Source organism: Diadema setosum, chromosome 18 (genome assembly GCF_964275005.1).
Source record: "Diadema setosum chromosome 18, eeDiaSeto1, whole genome shotgun sequence".
Taxonomy (NCBI): domain Eukaryota; kingdom Metazoa; phylum Echinodermata; class Echinoidea; order Diadematoida; family Diadematidae; genus Diadema; species Diadema setosum.
Window position 1 is genome coordinate 34,926,458 of NC_092702.1, and position 21,555 is coordinate 34,948,012.

Sequence of the window (21,555 nt, forward strand, 5' to 3'; positions counted from 1 at the left end):
AAGAAAAACAATATGTGATTTCAAAAGAGACAGTGTGTGAATTCAGGTTGAAGCTCAGTTCTCAAAGTAGAAATGGGGAGGCACAATGTGAAGCCAAGGAATTGACAGTGTGTGTTTCAGTGCTTTAATGTGTGTCTTTGTACATTTTGTAAATGCTTTCAAGCTTTCAAACATTTGTCAGCTAACATGCATGAGCCGTCCATAACACACTCTGTTTGTCCACTGTTGCTGAATAGGTGCATTGGGCTGCAGACTCTTATGAAAATATGGGATTGACAAGAGCGTAGACAGTGATCCGTGGTATAAGTCTTGAACAATTTCTTTCAGAGAATCACTGCTCGCTGAGACCACACGCAAAGTGGTTGAGAGTGGCATAACTGTCGTCACCACTGAGTGCGTGGGAACTTCAAACATACAAATTTTATGCCCAGTTTGTGCTGTTTTCCACTTCCGGAACACTCAAAATGTTGGTGATAATTTATACAGAATTTAGGGCGCTAGGCTCAATACGGGCATAAGTTCTAGAGCGCTCCAGATCCCAACTGTCTGTTCATACACAGCTCAGAGGGGCTGTGGAGTGCTCTTGAAGCACTCTTGACCCATTGAAGACGGACTGATTTTGCTATAACATGCATTTCCTGACTTTGACTTTGACACTACCTCTGCTTTACAGGCATTCTCTGACATCAAATTTCCACCCCTACCCTCCCTCTCTCTCTCTCTAAAAAAAAATAAAAAATAAAAATGCAATGAATTTAACAAAAAATGATTATTCTTTTTCCTCAAGTAACGTTGACATGTTCTTCATACTGCTTTTAGCGCTGTACTGGTTGCAGCTATTTGCTTAATTGCATACGTTCACTCTGGGGTCTCAAATGCCACATGCGAGGTGCATGGAAGATGTTGTTGTAGCTTGATTTCCTTACATCAGGTTACCATGTCTTCCAAAACTGTGTATGTCACTCCGGTTTTCAGGCGATGCACTGATTCCCCTCTCCCATATTTGATCTGTTTACTCCACAGGTGTAGCAAATTGTTAGAATCAACCATATGCCTGTTGATTGACAGAACAAGCTTGCCAACATTCATCCCTCCCATTCTCTGTTAAATGCTATACATCAGTAGAGTCATATATATGTGTGTGGTATATGTAATGGTTTGCATTCCATATGTCAAACAACTTTATTTATCACTCTCGTTTGATTTGTAAAGGGACTTTAAAGCAACCCCTCTAATTCATACTGGTGTCTTTAAGATTATCTTCTCTATATCACAAATGAAAAAAAGTCTGTTGTAAATAGAATGAGTGTATGAATAGAAGTTGGTTTGATTGCAAAAAATGTATGATATCAATTCTGTCATACTGTCTGTAGATCTTGCAGATATCCTGCATGGGAAACCCCAGTATTTCTCTCTAGGGTTAGACTGAGCATCTAGAAAAGATAAAGTTACGAGGGTAATGCTTGTACTCCCTATTTGCAAGGTCCTTGCAGATGTGTTCAGACCTTTGATTTTTTCACTGAGTCGTTTGCTGAACGGCTATTGATAGGCTCAGACGGCGGTGATAAGTTACAAGCCTCTGTGGTACACTGCTGAACGGATGCTGATGTTTTCCTAATGGATTGAAACCCTTCGCTGCTCCCAGTTCTGGTGACTGCATCATGATATCTCTTCTCCAGATCTCAGATGGTCGGCATCAGAGCCCAGAGGCAAAGGGCTTAATGGGACGAAGCTATGGAAGATGAGACTAGACGAGGATGATATTACAATGTTGTGGTGTCAGAACATCTTCAACTGATGGGGGGGGGGGGGGAGGATGGATTGATGGCTTGACTTTTTGTTTTCTTTTTACTCATTTCATAATGCTTCTTCAAAATGGAAAAAAAAGCATTTGGTGCATTCTGAAATGTGATCGATTCACTTGAACTCACCTGTTTTGATTTTGTTTTTGAGAATAGAATAGAATAGAATAGAAAGTCATGGTTCACTTTTCTTTTATGAAAGGTTAAGTAAATGTGAGTCATTAAAATATGTCTTCTTAGAATCTGCAAGGGAGCAAGTTTCTTTGCCAAGCTGGGGCTCATTTTGTGTATTTGAAATTTTGATAAGGATGACAATGAAATTAAGTGGCTAACCACACACTGAGAAAAGTTACAATCAGTTAAAAAGTTTGATGCAGGACCCTGAATATACGCTCTAATTCTGAGATCCTCTAGAATTTTGAAAATTACAAACTGCAGCTATGACAGAAATTGCCATGAAGTGATATTTGACTGGATCAAATGCTTATCACATTTGAGGAGGGAAAGAGGGATTAAGTGTGCAACAATTAACAGCTCTAATTACTCCGGAATGTACTACGTAAATTATACATGTGTTTTTTCCTCATTTCATGTCGTGATAGAAAAACAGGCATGATGAAGCAAGTGAAAGCAATGTCAAAACTTTACAGACTTTCTGTCTTAAGATCATCTTATTCCATGTATGAATGGAATGTTGAAGATCCCCATATGAAACGGAGCATTGAGTTTTTGGTTTTCAGTGGTGCTCCATATTCTATTTTTGCCACAGAGATGAGGACAGATGTATCTTTACATCTTAGACATACAAGGAGTGTGTTAATGATGTGCACTGGTGCAAACACTCAGTCAATATGCAGTTGTTCACCAGAGTTGCAGAAACTAGTCAGAAATGCACACAGAGAGGCTGCAGCAGGTGCTTCCCCAAGTTGATCACACTTAGGACAATGAACGGTGACATAGGGTCTACCTCTCCCCTTTATGTTTCATGCACTTGAAACCAATTAATGCGCTTAGTTCATGGTGAGATTTTTATCACAAGAGCTCAAAAGCCAGATGTGAAACAGGTTTTTGCTTTCAAAAAGTGAAATTGCTGAAGCACGGACAAAGAAATGCTACAATCTACAATCTCTTGCAGTGCACTGGAAAATACTTGGAGAATGAAAACAAAGTAGAAAACACTAAAAGCTAAAGAACATGCTTGCATCAGACAGAGAGGTGTTGTTGTACAGAGAGTATAAACTCCATTGACTGCTTGCGAGGTGGGCTCTTGAGTTGAAATTATCTCAGTAGTTCAAATTCTAATCATACAGAGTGATGAGCACAGACAGACAGACATTTCAATCTACCTGAAGCCAGGCTCCCAACTGGGGAAATAAATTCAGGCCATGTTGATTCAGCTCCGGCACGCATTCCTGCCCATGCACTTCCTCACTAGAAGCTGGGATTAAACCTGGAACCGTAACGCAGCTCAAATTTTGCTTAAAGGGACTTCTCAGGCATACGTACATGTGTGCAATCCTATCCTACACTTATGCACATTACCCATTGATAGTTTTGTACCATTTCCTTCTCCATGCAGGCTTTGGAACATGTTGAATCGACTGTGTGTTCCATGATACATAATGCTTTGGAAATATCATTGTCATGAAATCATAATAATAATAATGATGCCACATGTATCTCTGTGTACTGTACAAAAATGAAGCATGAGAGATGTTGAATCACAACTCTATGTAGTTCACTTAAGAATTAAAAAAAAAGAAGAAATCTTTCAAAAGCTAAACTCATGTAGGAAATCACAATCTTCTGAGTCTAACTAGTTACGTCATCATTGAGCAAGGGCAGCAGAATTGATCTGGACCCATGAAATCAAATACTTGGCTTTTTGGTACAACTATGAGGGATTGGTAGATGTCAGATTTCATTCTTGGATGTATTCCTTGTTTCAATTCACTCTCACGCAACATGTCAGTCATCTGATTATTGTCTTGAAGACCTCAGAATCATCTTTACCCCCAAAATCACTGAAACATCATGGGCCAGGTGTCTGGAATTCTTTACCCTGAATCTAAAACAGTGTACATTGGTCTATATTTTGGAAAAAAAACCCACCAAAAAACAAAAACAAAAACAGAAACAGAAAAAAAAAGACTTGTAGAAACATAAACATAAAAGTGTACTCACAAACACTAATCTGTAAATCCTGAGGGAAAGGGTAATCAAATGAGCTTTCAAACTGAGGAATGATTGAAATCTAATCCTTTCAGATCAATAAAACGTTGGTTATCAAAGCAAGTCAGCAAGTACCTCAGAAACTTTTCAAATATTGAAAAGTTCAAAGCGTGCCCCCTTGTAAACGTGATACTGTCAGTAGACATAATTGAAAGCTCTACACTTCAATACTAGGCCCCACTTGATGGATGGGGCACATTTCTCCCTTTATTTGTATTGTGCCTGTATTTTTTTTTCTTTAATGTTGGGTCTGTTTTTTGCTCATATCAGTCATGCAAAGTCAGTATGTTGAATTTTCCTCCATTTCAATTGCCAACAAGAGACATTTGCCATATACTGCATGCATACCAAGGCCATTTCTTTGAGCAGCCCTATGCACCCTCATTCATCATTCTCTTCACATTCGTCTGTAGGATATACAATCATCTTGAGCCAGACCAAAGGCGAGACACTGAAGAAGAGGGGACATTTTGGAACAATGTTAGAAAAATGACCCATACACTCAGAGCCATGTTTATTAGATAACAATCATGAATTTTTCCATCATTACAAACAGACAAAACAAAATAAAAAGTGAAAAAAAAATAAGAGCCAGAGTCTTCTTTAAGATATCATGTAACAGACAGGACACTTTAAGTTCTGAGATTTTTTCTAACAGAGCCAATATTGCTCAACTCATGCGACTTCCAAATATGCATTCCCCAGCATTGTGTATAATTCAGTAACAGTCTCTGTGCAGTAGTTTGTTCTTCCAACATCTATGGTGTGCCTTTAAATTCTGTCCAAAATGGAATATAGATGCAGCATAATTGGGATTTTCAACTGTGTGAAGTGCAGATGGCATGACTCGGTTCCAGAGAGACTGCTTCTCAGCATGCTTTCACCGAAATTACTTTATCAAACATTCCTTGGTGCTGATAACAATGATCACCATTTTGAGTGTGTGCGTACAAATGTATGTGTATCTGTTTCATACTTATTGCTTTATACACTAAAAGGAGTTAGTTGAAATATTAGGGAAACAGAGAGGAAGGAGCTGAAAAAGTAGAAAAAAAAAGATGAAGAGGTGATGAAAAGCTGGAATTAGACTGAAACAGGGATGACATAGAGAAAGGAAGAAATATGCATTATGATGGTTTCTGTTATCAGGGGCCCTGTTGCATAAAAGTTGAGATCAAATATTCATCAGAAAATCAAACATATCCCTTTTAATACTCGATTCTGACTGGTCAATACCTGATTTGCATTTGAATTTTTGACTTAGGTTTGATCACATCTTTTTGTGCAACAGACCCAGCTGATTTCATGTTTCCTGTAAGTGCCCCCTTTCCTTAATGCACCCTGGTTTGATGCAGTGAGGGCTCTGCAGAGTGTGAACAAATTTTTATTGTAAATTCAAGGTTTCTTTCATTAGCGTCATTCTCACGCAAGCCACAGAAATTAAGTGTATACTATGAACCTTGGAGTTACACATACAGATATTCAACGGCACTGACAATGAAACAAATCAGAACTGCAAGGTTACTTTCAGGTTCAGGCCACATTGAAATCTTTCAGGTTGGAGCAGTGAGGGCAATTACTCAGAGTGGAGATGGTGTGGGTTAAATGATCTGCTTCAGTGTGAAATCTAATAAGAAACCTGTAACTGCCAGATTTAATTTGTAGACACGACATACAAACAGTACACAGTAGCACAGGAAATTTGAAATAGATGCGTGAAATTTTTGAGTTGATTCTCCTCGTAATCAAAGTACAGGGGACAGTTGTAAGGCATAGCCATTTTGACTGATATCAGTTTGGTTTGGTTTTACTTCTGTAGTTCATTTTACTACAGGTACAGTAACAAAGTGATGATATCTTTGTATGAATACAAATTGATTTAATATTTGCTCGCATGTGACATGCATTTTGTATACTTACAAATACATGATGAGTTCATTTTCTTGATTTCAACTTTAACTTCTTAACCTTGATTTTCACTCCTGAAACCTCTAAGTTAAGATGTTTTATATGTTTTGGATATGTTCACTTGAGTAATTTTTTTTTTTTGCACTCGGTTGGGTCAGATGAATTTGTGTGTCTTATAATTTTGCAGAATCAGGACATTAATTGCTGGAACATATATCATGCAAAAGAAATTGTATGCTTTTATTTTCCGCGTGATGCATAGAATTTACTCAACTGACCTCATGTTTCAATGCCTGCCACATTCCAGGAAGTGTTATCCCTATAAGCAGTTCAAGAATTGAAACACCCTAGTGAGTGGGTTCTGATGCTTCCATTGGGTGGTTTCTGGGTGTCACAGCTGGACCTCTTACCACTTACTCAGTTACTGCAGTATGGGGAGCTCAATTTGGAAGAAGAGTAAAAGCTTGTAATAACATGCCACCAGGCTATGGCATAAGTATGGTTCACTTTATTCCTTTTCCTAGTATTAAATCATCCTTAGCACCTGCACTCATACTGCATCTAATCCTTGCTTTAGATGCTTTTGAGAATATGATTATATTCTTGTTTCCAAGTAATAAAACATTGGATTATTCATTATTTGAAATGTGTTAACATCTACTACTGATGTGTTCTGTGTTCATGGAAGTACAGTATATCAAACTGTGCTAGATCACATGCTGATAATATATTTCAATTGTTTGAAATGTATGCTGTATCATAGAAGCTATACATAGACCAATTGATAGAGAATAGAAAAAAGAAAGAAAGAAAAAAAAACTGTTTCTTCTCTGTGGTAGACACACCCATGCCCTTACCAATATATGTGACCGTACATCACAAAAACAACAAAAAGTCACCAGATATGAATTATAGTTGAGGGCAGATTCTTCAAGAGCAGACCTTTAGCTTTAAAATGGTGTATAACTCAAATGAAAATGGATTTAAAAAAAATTTATCTAAGTATTGGAAAGAGAACATACATTCTGGAAAACAGTATACCAAGAAAAGAGGCTCCGAAGTTTAAGGTCTATTCAAGCACTAATTACCAAGCCGTGCCAGCTGTGCAATGAGTGGGGGAAAAAAGATGTAAAGCACCATATCAGCAACAATGAAGGGATTATCAGAGTAAGTTGAGCATGCTCTGTGAACACATTCTGTCCATTACCACATAATAGCAACTTTCAAAGCAGTAATGTTGTCCTTTTAAAAGGTGTTAGAATTGAAAGTGAAGAGTATGTAAAGGATTTCTAAGTAATGAAAAGGGGCCTCTCGGGCATATCTAATCAACTCCTCTATAGGGATTACAATATTATAAAGTATTCTAGAAAAATGGCTATAAAGACACAGTTTCCCATTCGTTTCATGATTCCAAACTTTAGAATAATGTAGAAGTATTGCTCTTCCAGAAAATATGAGACACTCAAGGTTGAATAGGTTGACCTGTTTCATTTATTTTGAGTCCTCACAAAAAATCAGGCATGCGACTTTTCGTTGGTTTTGTGATGCATGGTCACATATGACAAATAGGTGTAGTCCCCGCATAATGCGATGATGTGTTAGTAGGACCCTTTTTTTTTGTGCCTCTATTGGGCCGGCTGCAATTGGATTGATGGCTTCGAATTCCCTTTTAGGATCCAGATAATGAAAATAAAGTGACATGTCTAAGGGAACAACTGCTGCTGCCAGTGGACTAGAACAAAGTTCCTTTATAATTGAGAATCTATGGTTCATCCATGTTGCCACTGCAGATCCAAGTTAACTTTACCTGCACCATGCGACACTTTGGACAAGAGGTCAGGTGTAAGAATAAGCCAGTTCGGGGTTCCACTTTGAGCATGAGCAGAAAAAGGTCATCAGTACCGGCAGAGCATGTTGGTTTTTTATTCACTGAGATAAGCATCTGTGATGTAATGATTATTCAAGTGATCATTATGAATGGTGCTTGCTAGCACATCCACCTGACAGCAAATGCGGTATTTGGCAATATCAATAGAAAAAGATTGTTAATACATTCTATGCGAAATAATGAAATGGATGCTTTCCAAAGTGCTAATTGATGGATCATTCTGGTCACCTGGTCTACGCAAGTTCATTCTTTCTTTGAACATGACTGATGAATTCCATAAATTGTTACGTCCGGTAAGCTGAAATACCTTCTCTCGCTTGAAAACTCGTGGAGTGCCTAATCAACTGAGAAAGAAGAAAGGTCATTTGTACCGATGTGCCCATGAGCTAACCCCGAACTGGCTTATTGCAGGAGGTACTCTACTATCAATTTGGTTCTAAAACTTTATTGTAAACTTTGTAGTTAGCCCCCAATCTAGCCCCACATGCCCACTTGCAGGTGATTGCACCACCACAGCATTGTTGCTTCCACTTAACCAAAGGAAAACAATTTGCATTCCCTGAACTCATTTTGGCTTGTCTGTGTTAGGGGAAAAGGTCCGATCCCCTCTGTGGCTGTGATCAATGGTTGGTTGATTACCCTCACAGTATCGGAATTTCCAGGGTCTTCTATCTCCATGCTTGAATGATTTATGATATTACAGCCTGCTGTGTGTTGCATATAGAATGCATGATGTGTAATTGGACACCCACAGAATTCATAAGACCCAAAAGTCAATGTATGCTCAACTCCCTTTGAAATTTTCAGGCAATTATAATTCCATCCCTTTTTGGGCCTGTGCCTTCGCTTACCTGCTTACCTTATTTTACTCATATTTCTCACCCCGTTATACTCCTGTCAAGTTCTGTTCAGGAGTGGTACCCTATGAATGCCACAAATGTAGTCCAATGCCAGTTCATGCATAAATCAATTTGGCTTCAAGGCTGCTTCATTTCTGTGCAAATTGGTTATGTTATTTCAAACTGTTTGTATCCATCCAGATGATTTTTGATGAGGGAAGCTCTATTGCCTATAAGCAGCCCGTTTAGCCTTACTCCACCCCCCCCCCCCCGAAAAAAGCAGCAACAACAAAAACAAAAACAAAAACCACTCTTGGATATCCATGCCAGTGATGGAATTTCCAATGGGTTGCATGTGCTGATTGAAATGATACGCATTTTTCCTGGTTAATCGCAGTCACGTAGAGCTTGTGCGACTCTGTATTTATCATGCTTCTGTCCTGGCGGGTCACTGGAGTCAAGACAGCATGCCTGAATGGATGGCTGCGCAGATGCCACTAATGAGTGCCAGTCCCTGTCTGCGTAAATTGTCTGTTTTCATTTGAGCACATACTCCATTTAAAATCATCCTCTAGGAGCTTGTGGCTAGAATATTTTAGTGTTTGATTTTGTGTTGCTTTCAATGCAGTAGACTAAGGCTAGAATTTTACCGAGTGTAGCTGATTGGATTAGGTTGATTGATGATAGTATTTAATAGGAGCAAGGAATTCTAGTAGGATGTTGATGTAATGAGGTTTCAAGTGTTGATATGAGGTAATGGAAGAGGAGTTCAATGACTCACTTTTTTTTTTTCAATTTTCTTTGATCCAGTTACTATATGCTCTTGCATGATGGAGGAAAGATGATAGATTTTTTTTTTCCCCTAGACCATAAAATAAGTTTGGATGAAGAGCCAAATATGACTTCTCTTGGACCATTGCAGCTATTGCAAAGAGCTATCCATGCATGTTGCAGACAGTTGGCAGGGCTGAATCTTATTCTATCTTTGTCTTTGTTTCTTTTTTGTGAACACAAATGGAAATAAATTCAAATCAAACAATCAATCAAGCCTCAATTCCCACAGTTAATGTATTGAATATGTATATCATGAACTTAAACTCTGACAAATGCTTCATGTAATTGTGCAGTTCATTGGTAATAACCAAGAAGTTGTTGACAATATGATTACTCTAATAAATGCACGTGGGTGAGTTGATCAAGTGTGAGATATAGAGGTATTATGGCCCACTGTTTTTGTGCAGTGTGACATTTAAAAAACAGCAAATATTACTTGAAGGAGAGTATTGTGGTAAAGCCTGTGCATACATACAGTAATCTATCTTATTGGATTGGTTAAGGTTGGCAGACAAAATAATATCAATGTTCTTTAATATTCTGTTGCTTTATTTGAGTCTTGATGATGGAGTGGTGTGTTCATAGACCTCTCTTCATTCTCCTCTGCTCCTCCTTTCTTCTTTTTCTGTATTCTTTGATGTGTTGTTATGTTCTTGCTACAATATTGCATCTTGTGTTTCTTTCCGTATGCATTTTTGGTGTGTGTGTTGTGTGATTAACTGTGTGTGTATGAGTATACTGTGTTTTTTAACCATATTTTCCTGATACAAACAGCTCAGTGAATATTGTCAGTACCGTATCATTGATATTCTGCATTTGAATTCCCTATGTAACTTTAAATAAAACAAGCGCTGTTACTGTTTGAAATCTAGTGCTATTATCAGACATATCAGGAAACATATCATACATATCGGTGAACATATCGTCGGTTGAGAATGATAAGGGCGTTAAGTTGCCACAAAACCCATAGTGTTCAAGATCACTTAACGCCCTTCTCATTCTCAACAGACGATATGCTCTAGCTGTGCATACACATCCTGCTAGTAACCAACCTCGTCAAAACCACACAATCATAGTTGGTGTAAATCAACATATAAAAGTAGATAAATTTTGGATGAGTATGTCATTTGCATATTGTTGATCAAGTGATCCACATCGTGCAGGCTTTGCTTTCAGGAGATCACTCTTTGCCATTGCTTTATTTACTTCTTTGTTTTCCTTGCAAAGTATGCATTATTTTTCTCAATTCATTCATACATATATTTGTATTACATTTTATGACTTAAACTTCTTACAAATCATTAGATCAAATGTATGCTTTGGATTATTTATTACTTTTTGTTGGATGGAAATAAACTAAGTGAAGTGAATTGAATTGAATTGAAATGAATTGAATTGAATTGAATTGAAGTAAATGGCCCATGTGGATATTTATACTTTGTATCACAGATGCAGGACATCATGCCATGTGTTGATGCAGTGTACATTGTACAAGCATTGTGCTCTGCTTCCTTTCTTTGTGTGATAATGCACTTCATGACTGACAGTGTTTCTCTGATGAAGTTCATTGTTCATCTTTGTTTGTTCAATCTGTCATTCATTCACTAGATGCTGCTCCAGCTTGCCAAAGGCATCTTTGAGGAGCAGACGTCCCTCGACAGTGTCGTCCACAAGATCATGAAGGAAGCTGTGGGCTTGCTTAAATGTCAACGCTGTCTCGTCTTTATCCTGGAGACCACAGAAGATTCGGTATGTTTCCTCAATCATGTGCGACAAAACGTTCACTGTAGGAACCTCATCATTTCATCTTAAAGCTACAGAGCCATCTTTAATCTAACTTGCCATCTCATAGAGCAATCAACATCAATGTTCACTTGCCTTAACACTGTGGTCAGCAGTTAATGTATGCAAAAAAAAAAAAAGACAAAAAAATCATTCATAAATACATTGCAGTAGACACTCTATTAGTTTGTATGTGTGTGTGTATTTTGTTAATTTTGGTTTTATTTTTGGCTCTCCTTCAATATTGTCATTCATTGGACACCATTTTTCCTTCTACAGAGCAGCCGGTGCACGATGCCAGTTGTTTGTTCTGCTTCATGCATCCTGATCTGTCATTTCAATCACGTCACTACTCTCTCTGTATCTGTCTCCTAACTCTGGAGGCTGTCATGCTTCCCTCATCTTTCTCTGGCTCATACACATGGCACCAAATCCATAACACTCAATTTTGTGAGGACCTGAGAAAGTGATCGAAGACAAACAAACAGTGCCACCACAGAGAATCCCCCTGCCTGTTCCTTTCTGCTATGAGCGTTCATAGGCAGATAGCTGCAATTTCAAGAGCAAACAATGAGAGCTTTCATGACTGCATAATTGCATGATGGAAAATTGTTTACTGATGTACCAAACAAGCTAACAGGACGTATAGCAGTGCACCCACCAGTATGCATTCAGAACATGGACTATATCTCTCTTATACAACGTACCTTCCATATGTGGACTTGCTTGAGTTACGTGAACCTATAACTTTACCTGGGAATAAAAAAAATTGGGCCAATTGTCCAATTAAAAGGCTTCCATAACCATTAGGTTTTTGTTACTCTGCATTAAACAAGAAAGCTGTTTGCTTCTATTATTATTGTCATAGAGAGCTTTATAAGGCACTTGTCTAAACGTAGGGTTGTGAATATTTCTCATCACTTTGGTTTGTTTCCTGTAATCTCATGGCAAGTTCATGGTCTTGCTTTGGCATACTGTCCTCTCAGACTGTTGGGAGCTTTGTATAATATCCCTAGCATGCAGGACAAAATGAGAGTTGAAAACCCACAGCAAAAGGGAGGGAAGTGCAAGAAGATGGAGGAGAATGAAGAGGATGAGGAAGAGGTAGTTGAAGGATAATTGCTACTAAACTTTCCAGCGTGAGAAGGGGTACAGGGATATGAAGCTTATTCCCAAATGGTTAGGCTAATAGCCAAGTCATGCTGGGAGCTGCACTCAACGTGTTGCATCGGATCACGTTTCCGTGCCCTGGAGAACTTAGCCCGGTTGGGCCCCTTCCTCCAGAACTTTTGTCTAATGGTCCAATTTCTGTGAATATCAATACCAGATCCCATAGAATGCCGGCAACAAGACACATGCTTCTGAATTTTAAGCTGGGATAAAGTATTTGAATGCAAATTATGACAGCATGACATCTTAATGGTCTATTCCTGCTTGTATGTGGATTGACTATCAATGCATATTAAAGCAGTCACTAGATATCAATCACTATACAAGCATTGAGATTTTTACCAACATATTATTTAGCCTCTAAAATGTGTATCAGCTTTAAAATGTTTTCTCTATACATGGCATATTTGTCGGAACTTCTATTCTATTGAAATTAGTGAAACGACAGATACCTTCAATAAAAGTTAGGAAACACTTGTACAAATGCATTACAAGTTGTCAGAAATGCTGCCCTTTTTCGCCCAGACCATGTTTGTGAGGCCCTTTACATTAGCCGAGAGGCCTCAAGAAATTCTAGATGAAGAGTCACTCACGAACATGACTAAGAGCGAGTTTGTTTAGAGGGATGGGAAGGATTTGTTAGGGAAATCAATAGACTCCTTTGCTTGTATAGTTATCATCTCCCATACATCATGTTCATTGTAGTATCGAATGTTATCTGGAGTCCTAGTATTTCCTGTGAGCGGCTTAGGCGAGAAATGGATGCCTACAGTTTATGTTTTATTCCTTGATTTTTATACACCAAGGGTGCCAGAGGCACTATTTCTCTTTCTTTTCTCTCTGTGTTTTAGTATATCACTTCTCAATATAAGAATGTGAGGGAGAGTGATTAAAAAAGAGAAAAGGCAGAAGTGATACAAAAAGGAAGATGTGAAAAAGAAGAGGGAGGGAATAAAATGGAGGTAAGGAAGTGAAAAGATTAAAGAGAAGAGGAACGAATATCAAACAAAGTCAAAGAAGAAAAGAAGGAAGGGGCAGAAGTAAAATTAGAAAGTAATGAAGAAGGAGAGATGATGAACAAAATGAAAGAGAAGGAAGCACATGAAGAGAGACGGAGGAATAGGACATAAGGCACACCCTGTTGTAAGAATGTTCTCAGTTGAAGAGGCATAGCATTTGCTGTACGATGCCAGTGAAACAGAAAATATCACAAAATTCAGAACCCCTATCTCTTTCTGTGGGAAAGTTTATCACTTGCGTAGATCTCTTTAAGCCTGACACAAAGCTCCGACAAATGGCAGTTTCACCCACGATCTCGGTGGAGTCAAAATGAGATTTGCAGCATTTTGACATGCACATTTGGGGCCTTCTGGTGTTTGCTCACACTACCGTGAAAACCATCCAGAGAGAAACAGAGAGAGAAGGAGAGATGACACCCCATACACACACACACACTCACACACACACAAACACGCACACATACACTCAGAGTCTATTTTCTTTGCTGTGCTCAGCATTCAGGAATGATAAGAAGGGAATGGTTACGGCGCATTGCAGCAATAGCTATTTTTCATGTGGAGAAGTGTTCAAATGCTTTGAAGAGCACTCTCGTCATGTAATGAGATCTTGATGCGGGTTGACAGTAAGGTTTTTTTCTTCTTCTTCTATGTCAGACTTCCAAATGTGAAATAGGGGCCCCAGCAACTGCTTGCCTCAGTTTGCAGTGTTGTTATACTGTTATTATCTTTGTTTTGTTATAATTATTATCATTCATTTATCTATCTTTACCTGAAATCAGTTTGTGTGAGATTGAAGTCAGGTATCAGAAAGCAATTCTCTTGAAAAGCAAGATTTGTGTCCTAAAATTACTGAAAACACACAATCTTTCCCTTTTTTCTCTTAAGTTGGAATAAAAAAAAGTACTGTAAAAGTGGAGATTTTCGCGTGAGTAATTTTTCGCACTCTTAAGCCAGGTAAGATGAGTTTCGCATGTCTTTAATTCCGCAGAATCAAGACATCAACAACTGGGACAGATGGCAAACAAAAATATTTTCATGCTCTTACTTTTGCGCTAGTTTCTTGCACTAAAATTTCAACACCGCAAAAAATTGCACTTTTACAGTAACAGTACCTAATTGAAAAATATATATCGTCACTGGGGCGACAAGATCTCATTGCTACAAAATGACAAATGTTCAGGAGAGCAAAAAAAAATATATGGCAGCCAAAGCACTGTATCAAATGGGAGAGCCTTTCCTTTGACATGCCATGGTGGCTTAATTTTTGTGGTAAGACAGCTAGGATTTGGACAGGACATCACTTAACTGATTATCTGACCATTAATCCAAAAAAGTAATTTTCACCAAAATTTCAGATACGAGGTCTTGTCGCCCCAGCGACAATATATATATATATATATATACTAACTAATTACAAATATGAGCAAATTTTGTGTTTATGCATGGACATCCATGTGATAATCAGAGTTTTGTCAGCTTGAAAAGGAAATAGAAGCAATAAATTGAGAAATTCCACATATATTCAGTTATATTGTAATCAGTGAGGGAATTCTTGTTTATTTGAAAGAAAATTGTTGTTGTGTAGGAAGGAATGTCAGATCTGATGCAGACACAACTGACTGTAAATCATTACCCTTTGCAATATGATAATTTCAACTAAATAATGGTAAGAATGTGTGAATCAAAAGAAAAATGTTATTTGTTAGAAGACCCAACAAAACATGAAATGGAAAAAACTATACCTTCCAAAACATGTTTAGAAAGAAAATAGGCTGAGAAGAAAGTAGGCAAAGATAACATACACAAGAAAATATTTTGTGCTTAGCTTAGATGGATGGTTCCAGTCCAAAGGGTAAGGCAACTAGCCTGTGTGATTGATAGCAACTTAAGCTGGGTTCTTGGGAGCTCCTCCAGATTTTTAAGCTTCTTCGTTTTGTCAGATAAGCATCTCCCCTGGAGAGGTTTAGTGGGGAATCTATATCTCATCAAATCTCCTTCAGCTAGGTCAGGTATTATGTCTTGCTGGCCAGATTGTCTAGCTCTATCTCTCTCTCTTTTACAGACAACCTCTCTGTTTTCCTCAAAGCTGAGCTTACTATAATTTGGTGGCAACTAGGAGCTGTAGAATATATTGCACTGTAGCATAGAAAATTATAAAAAGTAGCGAGGGGACATGAATTGAGATTTTTTTTATCTATCTCACAAATTCAAATTTTACATATTTTTATGTGTTTGATTTACATTTAATCCCTTCTATGAAACAGCTGTCACGAGGCAGAGGTGGTAATCTTGAAAATTTGAGTAGTCTTAATACTCTCTTGAATTTTCTGTATCATCTTCCTCACTGTAAGCCTCCAATTACACCCATGCTGTCATATTGCACCTATGATTGGAGATGAAAAGCTCAGTGATTTATATATCCCGCGCTCTCCCCCACTGACAGGCAATTTAGTGTTCTTTTGTCAAAGAGTGCAATCATTACGTATTGAAGCTAGTTCAGTATCACAAGTCAGTGTAGCTAAACAAATGTCTGATAGAATCAATGACTTGATCTTCTTTTTACATATTGAATGCATGAGTGATCACTAAAAAGCAGTGAAATTGCTAAATAAATATATGTCTTATCTTAATCAGATAATTTAAAAATTTCATATCCTGATCAGATTTATGATAAGGATATGATTTGGGTGATACTACCTCATACAGAAAATTGATTCAGGTATATTTGACTGTCTGTAAGGGCTTAATACTTGTGCTGCTGTCATTGTTTCAAAGCATACTTTGCATTGTGATAAAGGGTTTTGTGGTTGCAATTAACTTGAATTATTTTCTACTGAAACGTGACATTGCCATGAGCAACGAATAAAATGTCAACACATGAATTGATGAGCGTGTTTCTGGTGTTTGATGTGAAGGAATTTTACCTTCAGCAGTGTTACCATTGTTTTGGAATTTAGACTCTGAGAAACTGTGTAGGTTGTGAACTTTTTAGTTGTGTGTATTTCCCCTTTTTGGTTGTTGACTAGAACCTCCCAGTGGGAAAGGAAAGTGTCTGATCAGACATTAGGCTAATATATTGGTGCCTTCAAACAGAAAAACAGAATGAGTGAGAAAAAGAAAGAGAATGAAAATGAAAGGGAGGGAGGGAGGGGGGGGGGGAGAGAGAGAAAACGGGACAGGGAGCATAAAGAGGGCGTCTAAAATACATTGACGAATGGCCAATTGAGTTTAGGACAACCCTGGCATCCCCTACCCATTGACGTCATGTGGACTTGCCCAGCAAGGGAGAGGTGATCAGGCCATCCCCTCTTATCACATGCCCGTCCTCATCCTGTGTGATAAATTTAGTGAGAGGAAAACACAGCGGGCAAACATGTTGCCTTGTGTTTCATCTCTGGAGGAGGGAACAGTTGTTCTGGTGGAGGCCTCCTATTGCCCCCATCCTCACCCCCTTCTCGCTGTTCTTATTTTTAATTTCAAAACTGCACACATCAATTCAACATGAAAATTCTTTGATTATGAAATGATTTATGATGGCCCTTGCTGCTAGGTCAGTCTTCTTGTACAAATCAGGAGCTTGAAGTCAGCTTGCGTCCTCACGAGCAATTGTAGCACATCTCATAACGCTGTGTAGATGACACTGTAATGTATATAAATTTTCAATGAAGTGGAGTAGACATGTTTATTTCATGATTGTCTCACTGGTGACATTTACTGAACAATAAATCTTTGCCCCAGAAGTGTTGCACATATTATGTTTCTGGCCAGTTATGTGCAACTAGAATGTAACTCGTATACATGATTCTTGAGTGGGTAACCCAATATGCCATTTAAACTTTGATGTGGCAAGATCCCAGATGTGGGTCATACATTTTATGTCATAAAATATGTGAACTGCAAATGGAACACATTATTAGTGCCAACTTCTCATAAACCAGGCTCATCACATTTTGCTCAGCATTTTTTTTTAAAGGCTTTCATCATATGATATTAATGCGCACTAGTACTTCATTTTATATAAATTGTAGAAATTCAAACAAAAGTATCTCACCTTTTTTGAAGTGTCATGGTGCGAATGTTGGGATTTTAGTATAAACATTGCAGTTTTCAGATCAATGTTTGTTCTGATTAGTGCTGCTCTCATAGCAAAAATGTCGAATATCGGGTCGCGATCAGAGTTGCGTCTTTTTGATTCAGTGTTTTCACTGTAAAGAAAACAAGACTTTTTGGGTCACGATTATTTACGAAGGGCTGACCTGTGCATGCTATGAATAGTATGCTTACTAGTCTATGTCTCAAGACCCGTTCAATATAGGCCCCGCTGTGGTGTGCCATGACATGATTAAAATAGCTAGGAGCGACGGGCGGGGTGTATTGTGGGATATAAAATCTCTTTTTTTTTCTTTTCTTTTGCGGTCACCATTCTCACTACACAACTCCCTGTCTTTTTGCAAAAAAATTGCACTAGTTTGTACAATTTGGATCACGACCCAACTCACACATCCCACACACACACACAAAAAAAAATTGTGTTATTTCTGTTCTTGGTGTAAAAAATTCAAAATTTGGGTCACGATGTGTTATTCGTGTTATTTTTATTGCAATGAGAATGGCACTAATAATAGAAATACTGCTAGGAATTTGACCTCATGTGATTTAGAATGGAAATGTTAATGCTGTTCAGAGAGACATGCTCAGATTTGGATGGACCTGTGCAAGGTCAAATTTGGATGGATTTCAGAATGTTGATGAAAAACTTGGCAAGTTTTAAAGCTCTGTGTCTGGATGCATAAAGGGTAAGAGCATAGAGCTCTGGCATGTTGCACATGCTCAGTTTATCAGTAAACACATGGATAGTAAAGAGTTCCCTTCTGTGCATGCCCATCAAACATGATGCTACTGGCTATCACTTTTAGGTGATGGTTCATCAACTCGTGCATGTTGACAAATCGCTGAGAGAAAACCTCACGCAATCTTCACTGGTTTCAAAGCTGATAGCTTAGCACCGTGTTTGTGATGCTGAATGTAGGACCTGTGTAGCCCAGGAAAATGTCAATGCCAGCAGAATACTAAAAATAGGTGTGAAACCAAATGATGACTCTTGAAAATTGTGCCGGCAGAGGCCTTTGCCCCTGCCGGTATTAACTGTGAATGGCTCAATACCTTTTTATGGTGTAGGATGTGTACTGGTGGTGAGTGTAAGGAACAGGCAAAAGGAAAAACACTTTACAAGAACTCCACAAAATGCAAGATGTGTTAAATCTTCAGGCTTGCACCGCTCTTTTTCTCTTCCATTTCTCTTTTCAACAATGCTTTCTGTGCACCTCTCTACATTAATCCTCATCTGATTTCTTTTTGTTTGTGTGTCAGACTATTATCACTTCACTTTTTCACTTGTCATTGCATTTTACATCTCATGTCTGTCTGTTTGTTTGTTTGTTTGTTTGTTTTTCTTCCTGCACTGCTATTTTTATTTTTCTTCATTGCGCTAGAGCTTGCCCAGCCAGCTGAGAATGGCAGGAGGAAAGCGACATTCAATAGCGTTGTATTCCAGTTTTGATGCGCCAACGAATGACATTAAGGTAACACAATAATAACGACAACGCTTCGGAATGAAAAGTCTGTTTTTAGTGTGATGGTGTGCGTGTGTGTGTGCTCCACCACATGGATACAGTTTCACCCAGTTCTTCACGCCTTTTTATGATAGAGGCACCTCATTGCTTAATCTTGCTTTGTTTCTTTCTGTGTGCACAAGAAAATGTATGGTCCATCATAACCACTGCATGCATAAAGCTCATACTAATCAATTCTTTTTCCCCCCTGTCTACTTGAAGCATGTAGTGTGATGACCTGCCGTGAGACTGCAATTTCAATTAACCATCCTGTTTTTTGGTTTTAATCTCTTGATATATGTTGTATTGTTTTGGAGTTAGTAAGATTAATGTATTGTGTATGATGAATATCTATATATTGACATATCCATATGTTATTTTTTGCATTAAAAATTTATTCTTCATAAAGATGAATCAGTCTGTTTTATTGTTTTTTTCAATATGTGCTATGTCCAAGTTCCAATTTAATTGAAAGTCATTTCCCAACAAACGAAAGCTTTGATTGAATCTTTATATCAAGTGGAAATGAATTCCTCCATATATAATAAGCAATTAGAGTTAACATAGAAACTGATTATTCAAAGTCAGTATCAAAAAGTGACCTGAATGCAACATCCCAACAAGATGCTGTAGCCAGAATGTTGCCCAGCACTCACATACTCCAGGCCCTGAATATTACACAGGCAAGGGATTTAAATGTTAAGTCATTTCTCGTTATCGCAGTTATTGATATCGACTTTATAAATGTCTGTGTTCCAAATTCATGTATGGATGCTGATACATCAAACACAGTATAAACTTGTGCATTTATTCTCATCTTACTACCTCTGTTTATCTTTTCTTGGTTTGCAGTGTCTATCAGTTGTAAACCTTGAAATATTATACTTGGATGCTTCAATGAGTATTATGTCTCTTCTTCAAAGCTGGTTCTATACCTCACACCTTTACCCTGTTTCAGTGTTTTGTTTTTACTACTTTCCCCTTGACATAACCAGTTCTTTCCCTTTCCAAAGGAATGAAATAGCTCTGTTATTATTTCACAAAATGATACCCAATTTTCTTGAAGTTCTTGGTGGCCAAGCAGTGTTTAAATGACCCATTTAATCAAATGATATGTGTTATCATAAATTGTGAGAGTGCCCTGCATCATTTTGTCAAAATGTATGCATGTCTTTATCATTGAGTTTGACAAGATTTGATAAGCCAAAGGAAAAAAAAAAAAAGAATTACTTGCTTTTCTGTTTTCCCGATAAAAGTGTACCCTGTATTTATCAGTCTGTTTGAGTGTTGCTGTTATCACTACAAAACCACCTTTGCAAAGATGATTTGAGTGGATTTGGAGGCAGCTATTTTAAGAATGAGACAGGAGACAGATTGAACAATGATCCTGTTAGAATAAGACAATTTCCAAGTTGTGTGACTTTAAAGCAGAGGGCAAGGGGTGTTCCACATTGCCCTCACCCTCTATAGATCTGTTGGTGTGTATGTCTGTCCACCTCTTGGCTTTCTCTCCCCTGCTGTATGCCTGCCTACAGTTGAGGAGATTAACTCTAAACTTGCGGGAACCAGTCAAGGTAATCCGTTGCTCCCATTCCATCAGGCTTTACCTTGTCTTAATGAGTTTAGTATTTTCCCCATCCCATTTTTTACTGTTCCCAAGTTCAGACCCTTGCTGTGTGATTTCCCAACTGCTGTCTCTGTTTTCACTGATTTTTCATAGTTTTTTTTTTCTCAAATACATATATATATATTCTTTTTTTTTCATATGGCACAATTATGCCACAGTCTTTTCTACAGTAGATGTGAAGTTACAATATGATGTCAATTTTATGGCAGTGAATCTTAACTCCAGTATAAGGAGCAGTAGAATGACAAATTCATTGTCTTCTTTAAAGCATTAAAAAAAAAAGATAAAAGAGTTTTTTATGAAGAGGTAGCACTTCATGATTAATATATGGGTATGTGCATGATTTATAAAGGTGGATTTTCTTTACTCTTTTTTTTTTTTTTTTGGTTATATACATGTAGTTGAATCTTTAATCAAACTGATGCTTTGAGCACTTATGTACTGGGTCACGGCATAACAATTTCAAAGATATTCACATCAATGCAATTGATGGAGTAAACAATATGTTAGTTGCACTTTCGATACCGAAAGTTTCATACATGTAAGAATTAAGTAGATAACTGAGAAACTTGAGTGAGCAATGCAGGCTTTGCAAATGTACCTAGAGAAAACTGTGGCAACTTCACAAAGCCTCCCCTTTGTTTCCAATCCAGCATGTATGTACTCCATTGAGTCTTCAGGTCTCTGTTGGATTGTTGGTTAGTCAAGATAAAGTCAACATATCCTACTATTTGGATATCCCCTTGTTGTTTTGTGCTTCTTATACCAAGCAGCATTGATTTCTTTTTCCCAAGAGATGCTCTCGTTTTCATTCTCTATGAGTTAAACAGAAAAAAAAACCA

The 21,555-nt window shown here is 37.9% G+C and overlaps 1 protein-coding gene across 5 annotated transcripts in view; it reads left to right on the top strand.

Annotated features, from left to right (window-relative positions):
* LOC140241808 (cGMP-specific 3',5'-cyclic phosphodiesterase-like) overlaps positions 1–21,555 on the top strand; it is a 169,022-nt gene that overhangs the window by 68,934 nt on the left and 78,533 nt on the right. For 3 of the 5 annotated variants that reach the window (XR_011902107.1, XM_072321558.1, XM_072321559.1), the window contains exons 5-6: positions 11,112–11,252; positions 18,967–19,056. Coding sequence is in view for 4 of the 5 variants with exons in the window: in XM_072321558.1 (XP_072177659.1) it covers positions 11,112–11,252; positions 18,967–19,056 (231 nt within the window). In the remaining variant the exon portion in view is untranslated. The remainder of the gene's footprint in view (positions 1–11,111; positions 11,253–18,966; positions 19,057–21,555) is intronic. The other 2 variants (XM_072321561.1, XM_072321562.1) reach the window with 1 other exon arrangement.